Below are 16,268 nucleotides of genomic sequence, written 5' to 3' on the forward strand. Positions count from 1 at the left end.
CAGTAGGTTTCCACTGCTAAGCAAGGCATGGAGCTTTGGTCTCCAGAAGCCTAGTCCAAAGCTCAAACCACAACACCATCCACCAACAATATGTCCAGGGATGGAAGCTAGTAGGGCTCATCTTTGAAAATGATCTTTGGGTTCCGCCATGCTCTGGAATCCCAGGAATGGACCTAATGGCATTATTAGACTATGGTGTAAAACAGTGTTTCTCAACCTGGGGGTTGGGACCCCTGGGGGGATGTCACAAGGGGGTTACAGAGGAGCCACAAAAAAACATCAGAAAATATAGATTTCTGATGGTTTTAGCAACCTCTTTGGCAGAGAAGGCTGGAGATCTCTCCGCCTGTCATTCTCTTCCTTTTTCGAAACAGGTGGTGAATCCTCCCACCAAAAACCCTCCTCCACTGTGATTGATCAGCCTCTCAGCCAATGGGAGGGCTGTTTCTGAGACCCCAAGCAGGGAGGGGAGAGCAGGCCTGCTTAGTGCATGGCAGCGTGGTGTGCATGTGTGGATGAGGGAGAGCGTGTGAGGCTGGAGGGAGGCTCATGCTAGTGAGTCCCTTAAACTCCAAAACTCAAGGTCAATGCCCACCAAACACTCCTAGTATTTTCTGTTGGTCATGGGAGTTTTGTGTGCCAAGATTGGTTCAATTCCATCATTGATGGAGTTCAGAATGCTCTTTGATTGTAGATTGACTATAAATCCTAGAAATTACAACTCCCAAATGACAGAATCAACCCAATCCCACCAGTATTTAAATTTGGGCATATCAGGTATTTGTGCCAAATTTGGTCCAGTGAATGAAAATACATCTTGCATATTAATGCAAAAGGACACATGGCTCGACAGCAGTACGTGTGAAAAGATCTTGGAGTCCTTGTGGACAAATCAAACATGAGCCAACAATGTTATGCTGAAGCTTAAAAACGCCAATGGGATTTTGGCCTGCATAAATAGGAGTCTAATGTCTGGTCCAGGGAAGTCATGTTACCCCTCTATTCTGCCTTGGTCAGACCACACCTGGAATACTGTGGCCAATTCTGGGCACCATAGTTTAAGGGAGACATTGACAAGCTGGAATGTGTTCTGGGGAGGGTGACTAAAATGATCAAGGGTCTGGAGAACAAGCCCTATGAGGAGCAGCTGGGTATTTTTAGCCTGCAGTAGAGAAGACAGAGGAGACATGATAGCCACCTATAAATATGCAATACATTAGAAAACGTCATAGGGAGGAGGGAGCAAGCTTGTTTTCTGCTGCCCTGGAGACTAGGATGGGAGCAATGGTTTCAAACTACAGGAAAGGAGATTCCACCTGAACATTAGGAAGAACTTCCTGACTGTGAGAGCTGTTCAGTAGTGGAACTCTCTGCCCTAGAGTGTGGTGGAAGCTCCTTCTATGGAGGCTTTTAAACAGAGGCTGGATGGCCATCTGTTGGATATACTTTGAACGGTTTTTCCTGCTCCTTGGCAGGGGGTTGGACTAGATGGTTCATGAGGTCTCTTCCAACTCTATGATTGTATGATATTAGATTTCACATTATGATTCATAACAGTAGCAAAATGACAGTTATGAAATAGCAACAAAAATAATGTTATGGTTGGGGGTCACTACAACGTGAGAAACTGTACAAAAGGGTCACAGTATTAGGAAGATTGAGAAACACTGATGGAAAAGAACTGGTGCAATGGTCACTGTCAGTTACTAGTAGATAGAAAATAATGTTATGGTTGGGGTCACCACAACATGAGAAGGGTCACAGCAGTGGGAAGGTTGAGAACCACTGATGTAAAAGAAGCCAGTGCCGAGAGCTGGTGCAATGGTCACTGTCAGTTTCTAGTAGATAGATAGATAGATAGATAGATAGATTAGATAGATAGATAGATAGATAGCTGCTGTGGGGGCCTCTCCCTCCTCCAAGCATTCCTTCCTTCACTCTCAAAAGGTCTCTTTCCTTTTTAAAGGGATTTTTGGGGGGCTGTGTCATTCAAGGTGGTCCCAGCCTACTTGTCAGCCTGCAGAACAACCCTCATCCAGGACCAGTCCTCAAAAGCTGCCCTCCTGACTTTGGGAGCCCTTCCTCCTGCTTGACCCAACTGGCCTCTCTCCTGTGCCCACTTCAGGAGGCTCCACCTGGATCCCTCTTCCCAGGACCCATCTCCCCACGAGGGACCTCCCTCGTCCTGACTGGCAAAGCTATTGCAAAGGAATGGGTTCCAAAGGCGCCTTTGCCTCAACGCCTCCAGTGGGAGAGGTGATGGCAGCTTGGGCGATGAAGCCGTGAGCTCCCCATCCCTTGGCATCTCTCTCTCTCTCTCTCTCTCTCTCTCTCTCTCTCTCTCTTGCTCTCCTCCTCTGTCTCCTCCTGACTGCCCCTCTTGCGTGATGTAAGATCAGACGCGTCCTCTGCATTGAGAAGTCGAGACGCACCAGCTGCGCTCCCACACAGCCAGCCAGCCAGCCAGCCTGCGAGGGAAGCCAGGCAGAGAGAGAGACGGAGAGAGAGAGAGAGAGGAAGCGGGCGGAGAGGCGAGCAGGCATCCTCCTCCTCCTCCTCCTGCTCTTCCTCCTCCCCGAGCATCCTTTCCAAAGGAGCGCCGCATCCCTCGCCGCTTCCCGCCCGACTTTGGACCACGGCAACGGGTGGCGCCTCGGAGGCTCCCCGACCATGTCCGAGTCCCTTCGGGTCGCCTTCCTCCTCCTCTTCCTCCTCCTTCTCCTCCTCTCGGGATTATGTCCTCTGGCGAAGGGGCCGGCGGTGGGCGCTGACCCAGGTAAGGCGCTTCTTCCCCACGCTTGCCTCCTCTCCTTCCTTGCTTGACTCGGGGGAGGGGAAAAGTGGCGCAAAGTTACTTGGAAGTCCCCCCGGGGAGCCGCCTTGGCGCTCCCGCCCGGGACAAGCCAGGGCGCAAAAAGCCGGGCGTCCGGGCGCAGAAAGCCCGCTCCGGAGTCTTCCTTGCCGGCGAGGAAAGCTTCACTCTCTCTCGCTCCTCTGCAGAGGGCGATGGTTGCCTTTCCTGCCTCAGGGCTGAGCCTCCCTCTTCCGAAATGCATGGCTCTAGGAAGCTTTGGGATTTAGGGAGCCTCGCCTCTTGGAGATGGGACCCCATTCCGGTCCTCCTTCTAGATTACGCACGGTCCCTCGACTCCCCACCTCCACCTTAGGTCTGTTCTCCTCCAAGCTGTATTGACCCGTCGGAGACGTTTCGCTTCCCTCTCTCGCTCGGCTTTCCTTTCTTCCCTCTTTAATCCGTTTCTTAGTATTCCCAAGCCCCCAATTCGGAGCCAGATCCCCGTCTCCAAACTCCCCAGTGCTTGCTTCCTTCCTTCCTTCCTTCCTTCCTTCCTTCCTTCCTTCCTTCCTTCCTTCCTTCCTTCCTTCCTTCCTTCCTTCCTTCCCATGCTCAGCCTTCCTTCAGAAGTCTCTGCTTGCAAGAGGTTGATGTTCTCCAAGGACGGCTTGGTTCCCCTCCATCGCCTTTCTAAGCCCAGCCTTGGCGTGGCTCCCCTCCGCAGGGGACACAAGGGGTCAGAAACTTCTCTGGCTGCCCGCGTTTGGGCTTTGCTGGGCTCTTGCGGCTTTGCCATCGCTCAGAAAGAGAAAAAACACACTTAGACGTTTGGGCTTTGCTGGGCTCTTGGGGCTTTGCCACCGCTCAGCATAGGCAATGGGCGAGCCTATCTTTTGAGCTCACCTTCCCTCTGTCCTCAGTCGGAAGAGCAAGTGAATTTGCGCCTCCATCTATGACATGCATACTTGGAAGAAAATAAGTCCCAGGTGATTTCCCCAGTAGCCCCGAATGGCAAGGGGAAATGGTACTATTATGAGATTCAGGCCACATCCCTGTCATGGACTGTGGGATTTTCAACTGCAGTTAAGTATCAAGCCAAGCCAGCTCTCATCTTGTGCTCTTGACAGCAAGGCTTCTTGACCTTATCCCTGTTCAGGCAGGGACTGGCATCAGGAAGAAGCTCCTAAGCTGGTCCTTAAAGTCATCTGAAACCTCATAACACCATTCTAAGGAATCACTTGGAAATCCATGATGAATACAGTAGGGTTTACTTAAACTTCATCTAGGACTGCAGCCTCCAGTGGGACTACTTGGGAGGAGACCTGTTTTGCAGAACAGCTTGTGTATTGGGGAGTAAGTCCAGGTGACTTCACCCATGGCTCCAAAAGGCAAAATGAAACACAGTGCATGTTAGGCAAGGTACTGGTATCAGGGAAGAGGCTCTTCAACTGCCCACACTGCCATCCAAAACCTAATGCTGTGATTCTAAGGAAAATCACTTCCCAGTATCCCTTAGACACAGCAGGGTTGTATCTAAGGCTGCAGCCTCCAATGGGACTACTTGGGAGGAGACTTGTTTTGCAGAACAGCTTGTGTATTTGGGAGTAAGTCCCAGGTGACTTCACCAATGGACCCAAATGGCAAAATGAAATAAAATGCATGGTGCTGGTATCAGGAAAGAAGCTCCTCAGCTGCCCACACTGTCATCCAAAACCTAAGACTATGATTCTTAGGAAAATCACTTTACAATCCTCCTTGGACACAGCAGGGTTGTGTCTCAGCCTGCAGCCTCCAATGGGACTATTTGGGAGGAAATGTGTTTTGGAGAACAGCCTTACACCTGGAACTTGTGAAATTGGGACTAAGTCCCTTTGGCTTCTCTAAAGTATAAGGTTTAGTTTATTTTGGGCACTGAGATGCCATTTTAAAGTGATTCTCTACCTATATAGGTTTCTTCAGAAGTTGGTCTCATTGAATTCTATTTAGAATTACTCCCAGGTAGAATGGTGTCTAGGATTACAGCCTGGATTTTTGAGAATGAATGTTCTTCAAAGCATCTAGGCATGCTTTCAGATAAATGTCTCTTAATACCACTACAAATGGAGAGGAAAAAACCCAAGGAAAAATGAGATAAGATCAAGAAGCCTTGCTATCAAGAGTACAAGATGGGAGCTGGCTTGGCTTTATATTTAGTAAACTGCAGTTGAAAATCCCACAGTCCATGACAGGAATATGGGCTGAATAATAATAATAATAATAATTAAGAATAATAATGAATAATAATAATATAATAATATAATAATGCTATATATTATTATAATATAATATAATATATTAATAAATAAAATCATATTATTATAATAATATTTGCAATGGACAATAAATGGTTAAGTTGAACAGAAAATTCTAGAAAAATTGTTAGTAAATTTGGGAGTTTTATTTGGATTGACTCATTGTCATATTTAAGTATTTGGGTAAATGATCTATATACATTTTAGGCTGTAATCCTAAACACGCTTCCCTGGGAACAAACCCTATTGAACTAAATGAAACTTCTTTCTGGGAGAAAAAAACCCACCATGTATAGCTTTGCGCTGTTAAATCAATGCCAGGGAAATGGGAGGAGGAAAGCTATGGTTGTGTTTTATATGACAGCAATTAGGTATTGATCAAAAATTATGGCTTTACTACCAGGCAACAAATAAAAGGCACTAGGTGTGAGTGATGCATCGCTCTGATATGCTTGAAACCTGACATACATGCTCTGTGAATTTATCAAATACTAACTGGGGGTTTATTGAAAGTACAAGTTGTTCAGCAGTATAATTTTTGCAGCAAATCGCCTGGGTGTTCCTTTCAAAAGAGCTTCTAAAATGGGTTCTATACTCCTTTTTCTTAGTATTCATTTAAAGAGTCAGTGTCCAAAGCGGACTAAATATAAACCTCAGAAGTAACAGAAATTACACACATTAAGACTTTTTCAAAAAAGCAAAAATGCCAGGAAACTGAAAAGAGATTTCATATAATACCACCTATACTTTGGAATTTAAGTCCTGTTTAATTTAGTGGGCTTAATCCTGGATAAGTGAGCATTGTAGCTTTAGACTCTTTTCTAAGCATTTAAATTGCTGGCCCAAAATATATGTTCTTGAAAAAAACGTGCCTTTTATTCTAATGGAACTTACACCAAACATATTCAGTTTTTTCTCCTTTTGAAATCAATACTAAATAGATGTTTGGACTTAACCGAATCTTTTTAGGTGATTGACAAACCAGATTTCATTTTTGTAATCCTATCCCTGATTACTTGGAATATTAAATGTCTTCTTCTGGGGCTGACAGAGCCCTCATTCTGTTGAATGCTGAATGACAGACTTACAAATAATGCATTGCTAGTAAGGTAAGCATGATCATGCTCACATGTTGCATGACTTCCAATCATGCTACTTTTCAAAAGTATCATAAGGCTGAAACCCTATAGTCTTACACAAATGTCTAGATTATAGCCCAAAACTCTAGTCCTGTTTGTGTGTGCACCAGTTGTTGCTTATTTCCAAGTAAACATGTTGATGGGTCCTATGTTCTTCTTCAGTCCATCATGACCTCTATTTCATCTGATTCATAAACTATCTGAAAAGAAAAAGGAATAAATATACATACTACAACGTATACTGACATGCCAGGATTCCACCTTAACTAGTTTGTGGAACTACCTAATAGAAAATGACAATTATTTGTTTGTTTCTTAGAAAAAGATACATTAGTTAATTCTTTTTCCTTGTGTACTTGTGTATTATCATATTACGTGTCTTCCCATCATGCTACTTTTAAAAAGTATCATAGGGCTGAAACATAGCAACCTTATAGTCTTACATAAATGTCTCGATTATAGCCCAAAACTCCAGTCTGGTTTGTGTGTGCATCAGTTGTTGCTTACTTCCAAGTAAACATGTTGATGGGTCCTATGTTCTTCTGTCCATCATGACCTCTATTCCATCTGGAAAGAATAAGGAATAAATATGCATACTATCACGTATACTGTCATGCCAGGATTCCACCTTAACTAGTTTGTGGAACTACCTAATAGCAAATGGCAATTATTTGTTTGTTTCTTGGATAAAGATACCATGTCAGGTATTTTTTTTCCCCTTGAGTACTTGTGCCACATGTCCAATCAAAAAAATCAGAACACAGGATATGAGTAGAATTCATTTGTTTTGTCATGGTGACTTCAGATATAGATCAAAACATGATTTATATTTTTCTCCTTTATAGCTACTAAACTCAGAAAGCTTACGGCTGGCATTACTCAAATAGTATATCTTGTTTCAGAATGGATACAAAGCAAATCCCATTAACTTGGATAGCTTTCTGAACTGCGTGAAGCTCAAAGCAAGCAAGAAATGAGGTTGCATTGAATATTGCGATATCTAGTTTACAAGGAATTAATTAGAGTCCCATTGAAAAATGTAATTGTATAAGAAATTGAATTTGCATTGTGAAAACTTTTCATCTTTTTGCCCATTTTGTAATCTGCAAAACAGATACCAAATTGTTTACTGTCTGTTTCATTTGAACAAGCACCAATGGTTTAGATATATGCTATTTCTGGGCCTTGTTACTTCTGTGATTAAACTCCTGAACCTGTTTGGTCAATTTCCCAGCTGGCTTTCAAAAATTAAAAGGTGTTGAACACTACAAGCAAAGAGGAAAATAATTACTGCCTGGTTCATTTTTTTAAGTCATATGGCCTTAGAAATGTCTGTATTGGAAAAGTAGATGATGGAACACAAGGAATGGCAGGTAGGTACCTGTTGCCTCTAAAGCCAAAGATCTCAGCATTCTACATATACTCTCTCAGATTACTGAATTGGCCTTCTTCCATAGACATCTTATATTGAACATGCATGGCATCCTCAAATGTGTCTTTTTCTCTCTTGAGTGAATTCCTGAATTTCCCAAGCTTTGTTCAGGGGGCACCAATCATGGCTATTATGGAAAATACCCATAAGTACACTTAGAAGACAAAGGATTTTTGGAATTTTTTACAATAACCATGATAAAATGATTATGTGTGTGCTCATCTTGGAAGATTACTGGATACCAGTTTATTTATAAATCCAGGATTTATGCTTTGATTTGGTGTGCTTTTTGGTCTCTGTGTGTGCTTGCATTGGTTGTTGCTTTATTATGACAAGTATTATGTGGTAATGCTCCCATGTCAGTTGAAGTTAGAATCAATTAAGTCCTGAAAAGAGAACATTTCCGTAAATTATCCTCACCAAATCTAATTCACTTAGAATCAACTACCTCATCATTTTACCGTGTCATGTCAGATGAAAGATAAGTGTCATACACATTAAGAATATGGACATTATTTTTAAATAGGTCATATGTTCCCAATCAAGATCAAAAATACCTAGCACATTGGAGAAATGTTGCCCAAAAGAAAAATATTCTAGATTTTTCTTTTCTTTTCCTTTAAATATAGTTTGATGTCAACTTTCTCTTGCAATGTCAAAGTATAGCTCCATGGACCTGTCCTGATTTGTGAACTATTGGTCTGCAATACATTTCTGGGAATGCCAACATATTATAGCAGCACAAAATGGGGCTACAATGAAGAAAAACCCTACCAGACCCTCATATCAGATAGCTTAAGAAGCACTGCTCTAAGATACATTGCAGCATACCTAATGAATACACAGATATATAGGTTGCGGCTTGGATTGAATTAGTGGTATTAACAAGAATGGATGACTCAGTAGTGATAATGAAAAACAATGGCTACATTAAGAAGGCTTGGAGAAAAATGAAATGGACAGTTGGTGGAAGGAGGGGTGAGAATCTGGGAATGGTATCTAATCGGGTTCTCTCTTGTTGTTTGTGGTCTTGGAAACAATCTATTTCTTGAGTCATAATTGCTTTTTAAAAAAGTATTTATTTTTTAATAAAATGCCTTAGAACATTTTTCTCAGAAAGAAAGCAGAAATACATGGAAGAATACCAAATTATCCCTTCTAACTGATAAACAGCATGCCCATTAAGTAAAAGGAAAGACACCAGAATGTTGCAGCATGCCATATGACCACAGCAACTATTTGCTTGGAAGATGCTAGCCTTGCATTCATGCCATTTGTAGCTATGACATAAGTCCCCAAGAGTCAGATTTTAAGATTGATACATTTATGACTTAACTCTTGTCTGCCACTGGTTTGACCTTAAGGTAAAGATAAAGGTTTCCGCTTGACATTAAGTCTAATAACGTCTGACTGGGGGGTGGTTCTCAATTCAATTTCTAAGCTGAAGAACTGGTGTTGTCCATAGATGCCTCCAAGATCATATGGCCAGCATGACTGCATGGAGCGCCGTTACCATTCAGCCAGAACAATCCCTATTGATCTACTCACATTTTCATGTTTTCGAACTGCTAGCTTGGCAGAAGCTGAGGCTAACAGCGGAAGCTCACCCTTCTCCTTGGATTCGAACCGCCAACCTTTTGGCCAGCAAGTTCAGCAGCTCAGCATTTTAGCCCACTGCATCACAGGGGATTTGACATTACTGAAAAGCATATTTGTGAGCAGTTTGTAGAGCTGTTTCTTCATAGTTAGCATTGACTGTGTTAACATGGGCCCACAGCCCAACATTTTTTTTCCCTGCCAAGCTAATACTCGATGATTCTGGGTAGACCAGGTAGGCTATAAGTTCTCATTTCAATTGCAATCTTGGACATGTCTGCTTATCAGTCAGTCCCTGCTACAAGAGTTCTATATAGGATTCCAGCCTCAATTAAGCTGTGAAGATACTCAGAACAGCTCCAGATCGCACATCTGCCTATCATCTTTGCATATTTGAAAACTCATATGAAAATGACTTGGTTCATCAACTAACTGTTAGCTTCTTTCACTACCCCTGTGGTATTGCCTTCTTGAAACCATATATTTAAATGTGTTGTCAAAGGCTTTAATGGCTGGAATCACTGGGTTTCTGTGAGTTTTCCAGGCTGCATGGCCAAGTTTATATATCTGTGAAATGCCCAGAACTCTTGTTTGCTTGAGGCAAGTGTGAATGTTGCAATTGGCTACCTTCAATAGTATTGAATGGCCTTACAGCTTTGAAGCCTGGCTGATTCCTGCCTGAGGGAATCCTTTGTTGGGAGGTGTTAAAGGTAAAGGTAAAAAATTTCCCTGACATTAGGTCTCTTCAAGTCTGACTCTGGGGCGTGGTGCTCATCTCCATTTCTAAGCCAAAAAGCCAGCATTGTCCATAGACACCTCCTAGGTAATGTGGCCAGCATGACTGCGTGAAGCGCTGTTCACTTCCTGCTAGAGTGGTTCTTATTGATCTATTTACATTTGTATTTCTTCAGACTGCTAGGTTGGCAGAAGCTGGGTCTAACCGCAGGAGCTCACCCCGCTCCCTGGATTCAAAATGCCAACCTTTCAATCAGCAAGTTCAGCAGCTCAGAGGTTTAACCTGTTGTGCCACCAGGGAGGTGTTAGCAGGCCCTAATTGTTTCATGTCAGGAATTGCCCTGTTGTTTGAGTGTTGCTCTTTATTTACTGTCCTAATTTTAGAGTATTTTTTAGTACTGGTAGCCAGAGTTTGTTCATTTTCATGGTTTCCTCCTTTCTGATGAAATTGCCCACTTGCTTGTGGATTTCAATGGCTTCTGTGTGTAGTCCGACATGGTGGAACATGGCCATATAGCCCGGAAAACTCACAGCAACTCACATATTTAAACTCTCATTAAAAAATTAGAAACAGACATGTTTCCCATGTCTATCACTTAGTTTTTAATACCATCAGGTATGGTGTTGTTAGGATGATTACAGTGAATTTAGAAATGGCTCTTTGTTGATGGTGGTGGTTGAAATATGTTTGACAATGGCTTACATGCCTTTCTCTTTTTAATCTAATGTCATTATTTTCACTACATCCTGATGTTCAAACCAAACCATTTCTGCTGCCAACAAAGTATTATTCTTGTGAGAGGCATTGCATTGTCAGAGATGAAAGCACACTGTACGGTGAGGCAGACAGATGTTGCACCAGCAAGATGCCTTTGCCGCATAACTCAAGCATTTTTCACAACATTGATTATTTCTTTGTTTACCTTCTTACAAAGCTAGTTTGAATTCAACTAAGGAAAACTCTATGGATAAGATGTATGAAAACGATTTCTTCCTGTAACCAGTCAAAAGTTGAAAATGCACATCTAGGGAGTATGTGTGTGTGTGTTGCTTTACAACTTAGTTATATGTAAGGAAATGCAGGAACAATTGAAAACAAATATGCTGCGTTTAACCAAGGGTTGGTACAAACTGGAATTGGGATTAATCAGTGTAGAAGCTTCATAACACAGGTATTTTCCTTTTCATCCTTGTTTGTGAATCTGCTTCAATTCTGTTCTGAAACTCTCTTAGCAAGTGATTTTATTCAATGTATTTTAGGCTTTGCTCCAAACTCATATTAATACTTGAGTGCTAGAAGCAAAACATTCAATAACCAGCTGTACTGTGCCCTGCCACATGGCACTTGTACTTCTTAGTCGCATGGAAAGTATTCTCAACGGCTGTAAGATGGGCAAATTCAAATGAAAACATTTCCGTCTTTTGTACTCTCATAGTGGCAAAACCTTCCTGTTTTATGATTAACACACTCATATACACATGTACACACATTGATGAAGTTAGAAAAGGTCATGAAGCTATATTGTGAATCTCTATAGAAAATTAAATATCAGGATAAGTGGATCTAATACTTGTTCATTTTTACTGTTATCCCTGCCCTTTCCCCTTAAATTAACTGGTAGACTTTTAAAAACAAATCTGAAATTGACATGAATATAGTTCACTGCAGCTCTTATTTCATTCAGCCTTTTGACCCTTTCCAAGTTACTAAAGCACACCAAGATTGGTATGTGTGTGAAAAGCTTTAGAAAAGATATATTGGTGTGATAGTAGACCACAGCTAGACTTTTCTTGTTTTCCATGTACTTTATCTATGTTACAGTTAATTATTTTAGTGTTCAATGTATTGTCGAAGGCTTTCATGGCTGGAATCACTGGGTTGTTGTGGGTGTTTTCGGGCTATATGGCCATGTTCTAGAGGCATTCTCTCCTGATGTTTCGCCTGCATCTATGGCAAGCATCCTCAGAGGTAGTGAGGATGCTTGCCATAGATGGAGGTGAAATTTCAGGAGAGAATGCCTCTAGAACATGGCCATATAGCCCGAAAAAACCCACAACAACCCAGTATTTTAGTGTTGGTTATGCCTATAATCCACCAGAGACTCAAGCAGCTATATCAATTCATTTTTTCTATGCAACATAGCTGCGGTGGTGCAATGGGTTCTGGCTGAACTGCTGACCTGAAGGTCAGCGGTTCAAATCTTGCAAGAAGGGGTGAGCTCCCATCTGTTAGCTCCAGCTTTCCATGTGGGGACATGAAAGAAGCCTCCCACAAGGATGGTAAAACATCCGGGCATCCCCTGAGCAACAACCTTGTAGCCGGCCAATTCTCTCACACCAGAAGCGACTTGCAGTTTCTCAAGCAGCTTCTGACACGAAAAAAAAATCTCTGCAGCTATCTTAAAGAGTATGTTCGTGTGTAAGAATACTGAAGCCAAGAGGTTTGATTGTGGATCTTACCATCACTACATATTCTAAGTATAACTAGTAGACTGGGTGCAGGTGGGGAGGGGGGAGTGGATAAGCAGGTGGATTTGGTTTTGCAAGCAGTTTTTTCCTCCACCTCTAAAGTTACAGTCCATACATTTAAATTGTTTCATAGTATATTGGTAACATCTTACAAACATGATTAAGTAATCCTGGAATCCTGTGAGAATTTTGTATTTGGGTTGCTGTGAGTTGTTTGGGCTGTATGGCCATGTTTTGGGAGCATTCTCTCCTCATGTCTCACCTGCATCTGTGGCTGGCATCTTCAGAGGTCTGTTGGAAATGAGGCCAGTGGAGTGTATATGTATCTGAAATGTCGAGGGTGGGAGAAAGAAGCCTCGTCTGTTTGAAACACATGTGAATATTGCAATTAGCAAGATGAATTAGCATTCAGTAGCTTTGCAGCTACAAGATCATTCAGTGGGGGTATTTGCATAAAGGTGGCCTGACTGTTGTTTGCTTGGAGGCATCCTTTGTTTAACTGGCACTTGATGGTTACCTGTCTGGAATTCCTCTGTTTCTGAGTGGTTTTCTTTATTTGCTGTCTTGATTCTGCTATTTTTAAAAATACTGGTAACCAGATTTTGTTCATTTTCATGGTTTCCATGAGGATTTTTTGAGGAGGATTTTTTTTTCCACTGGCCTCATTTCCAGCAGACCTCTGAAGATGCTGGCCACAGATGCAGGCTAAATGTCAGGAGAGAATGCTAGTGGAACATGAACATACAGCACGGAAAGCTCATAGTAACCCAGTGATTTGGGCCATGAAAGCCTTCAACAACACATTTGTCTTTGTTGTGTGCCTTCAAGTCATTTCTGACTTATAATGACCCCCAAATTAACCGTATCTTGATGTTGTTATTGTTGCTGTTGTTGGGCAAGATTTGTTCGGGGGGGGGGGGGGTATCTTTGCCTTCCTGTGAGGCTGTGAATGTGTAACTTGCTCAAGGTCACATTGTGGGTTTCCATGGGCCCTTCCACACAGCCTTATATCCCAGAATATCAAAGCAGAAAATTCCAAAGTATCTGCTTTGAACTGGATTATCTGAGTCCACACTCAGATAATGTGGGATTTCTTGCCTTGATATTCTGGAATATAGGGCTGTATGGAAGGGTCCCATGTCTATTCTCTAAGCAGATCTTCAAATCTCAGTCTCCACAATCATTGTCCAGTTCTCAAACCACTACACATCACTGTCTATTTATGGGATTTTTTTTTCAAAAAATCCTCTGCATTGCTATTCTGTATTTATTTAAACTAGAAGTTAGCTCAGACATGCCCGTGCCTCAGTTAGCCTCATTGAACTCAGTAGGACTTAGCTTTGAGTAAAGCTATGTACAACTGTGTTGTTAATATACTATTTGGAATAGACATTATGGGTGCGTAAGAGTACACAAAGTGGCATGTAAGGAACAGCAAGGATATTTATAGCAAAATTATCTCCTGTGAATGTTGTCAAACATGACAAACAAAGATGTCCATATCAAAAATTATTGAGTTTTCTTGTAGTTGGTTAAGAATCTTGCATATTAATTCCAGTTTGGAAGATCATAGTCAGAAGACATTTTCAGAAGACAGTGTAATTGTCTTTATCTCTTGTTTTAAACACTCTGAATTTCATTGAACCTTTAAGACACAATCTTCACTTTTATCTTAGCTCTGTTCTGTACACCAGTCCTGGGGCTATATATGTCATGATATTTTTTACCTATTGCTCTACTCCAAGAACAATCAAGAGCTATCACTAGGCTGTATTCTCAACTGAGGAGAATCCACTCAAGTGACCGATTGTATGTATCTAAGGTTAAAGAATCTGCCTAGAGTAGGGATGGGAATTGTGTAGCCTGAAGGGAGCTTCTAGGAAGCCCATAAACCCTCTTCCTGAGTCTACATTCAAGGGAAAAAAGGAAAATAAAACTGCCTCAGGAAACTCCTTGGACATGATTCATGGATAGAAAGAAAGAAATATATCTTGTCTTATCCCCTAATGCTTTCAAATAAAGCTGGAAGTTTAGTCCGTGGAGATTGAAGATGGATGTGCACACTAAGTAAGACTCTTCACTGCTGTTCACTCTTGGCCTAGAGGCTGGATATCACAAGCCAGAACTGAAGAACACAACCTGGTAGCTACATTAATAAATAAGAAAGCAGATGCAATACTTTGCATAGAATAACCTAGTTATAACTGCATATGCCCTTGGATTTTGTGTCCTCATTTGATAGCCAGTGCAAATTGATAGTGTGTGTATTTTCCTTTCTTTTTAAACATCCTTCATTAAAACAATGGCCCTTGAAAGAAGAGAGGACAAAGATATTTTACCGACGCGGGAGTCTGCAGTACAAATAATTCTCTCCCACACTCGTATTCTCCTATAATTATGACTAACTCTGCTACACTTTAAAGGAACCGTTCTGCCAAAAGATATAAATCTGCGCAGGCTTTAATACTAACTCATGTGAGTCTTCCTCCTGTAATTATGAGGACTACTTACTGATCTAATGTTCAGAATATAAACAGAAGCCTTAATTAGCATTCTCTGTTTTCTCCTCAAATGGCATAATACACTGTTCATAATATTTTGTTCATCTTTCCAATGATGTTAAAGCAAAACTCCCATTATCTTCATTATTGTTATGCTATATTCCCTGATGTGGAGCTTGAAAGCACTTGTTCATTGAAAGAGTTCATGATAAAAGAGAAAAGGGAAAAATCTCAAATATTTTTTTGTTGCTGTTAATGCACCTCGAATACTGAAAAGAGAAAAACCTTCAAGATGCTAAAAACATACAAACCTGGAAGGTGTCTGTGTCTTTGGATGTAACATTTCAATTAAATAGGGTCAACTTAGCTGTAAAAAGGTTGCTAGGATTAGCTGGAGACATGTTTTTTTTTTGCCTCAAATGAAATCTAAATGGAATCTGCTGGGACTTGGTTCCAGGAACCCCTGTGGGTATCAAAATCCATGGACACTCAAGTCTCAATAGTATATATACAGGGCATAATAATAATAATAATAATAATAATAATAATAATAATTTATTTGTACCCTGCCACCATCTCCCCGAAGGTACTCGGGGCGGCTTACATGAGGCCAAGCCCGTCAAATACAAATACAACAATACATCAACAAACAAACAAGCAAATAAAATGTTATAAATAATACAGTTGAACATGTAAGCAGTAACACACAAAAGATTTAAAACACTATGGCAGGGCCAGATGTAGATTAAAATTTTAAAACCCTGGGCATGTACAGAGTAGGATGTCTAGACATGGGAGTTTTAAAGAGTTATGTGGGGGGATCAATCCAAAGGATAGATAAAGTGCTTCAGAGGACATATAGAAGGAAATTGATCAGATCGGACATTATTTCCTTTATTCAGGGAAGGCACATTATTCCAGGAGCATCCACGTTTTTTAAAAAAGGGATGTTCCTGGGGCCCTGTTCACATTCACCCCAGAAAGCGAGCACTTTCTGGGGTGGGTGTCCCGATGGGACACTTAACTCCCTCCCCAGAAGCCCCCCCTAAACACAGTAAAAAAGAAAAAGCACTCACCCTGCCTCCATGTAATGGCTGCTGGAGTTCTCCTGGCACATACAAATGACGCACCAGGAGTGATTTTCCTCCTCCCACTTTCTCCTGGCACATAATTTGTATATGACAGGAGAACTCTGGCAGCTGTTGCATGGAGGCAGGGTGAGTCCTTTCACTTTTTATTGGTTTAAGGGGGCTTCTGGGGAGGGGGTTGGTATTCCCACAGTTTTCCGGAAAACTGTGGTAATACTGTCTG

At 41.6% G+C, this 16,268-nt stretch overlaps 1 protein-coding gene across 6 annotated transcripts in view; it reads left to right on the forward strand.

The window, feature by feature from the left end:
• Positions 1-2,223: 2,223 nt before the first annotated feature.
• LRP1B (LDL receptor related protein 1B) overlaps positions 2,224-16,268 on the forward strand; it is a 1,041,366-nt gene continuing 1,027,321 nt past the window's right edge. For all 6 annotated transcript variants that reach the window (XM_067472799.1, XM_067472815.1, XM_067472824.1 and 3 more), the window contains exon 1: positions 2,224-2,776. In XM_067472799.1, the coding sequence (XP_067328900.1) occupies positions 2,671-2,776 (106 nt within the window). In that variant the 5' untranslated portion in view covers positions 2,224-2,670. The remainder of the gene's footprint in view (positions 2,777-16,268) is intronic.

The sequence above is a fragment of the Anolis sagrei genome, chromosome 1, assembly GCF_037176765.1.
Source record: "Anolis sagrei isolate rAnoSag1 chromosome 1, rAnoSag1.mat, whole genome shotgun sequence".
NCBI classification, from domain to species: Eukaryota; Metazoa; Chordata; class Lepidosauria; order Squamata; family Dactyloidae; genus Anolis; species Anolis sagrei.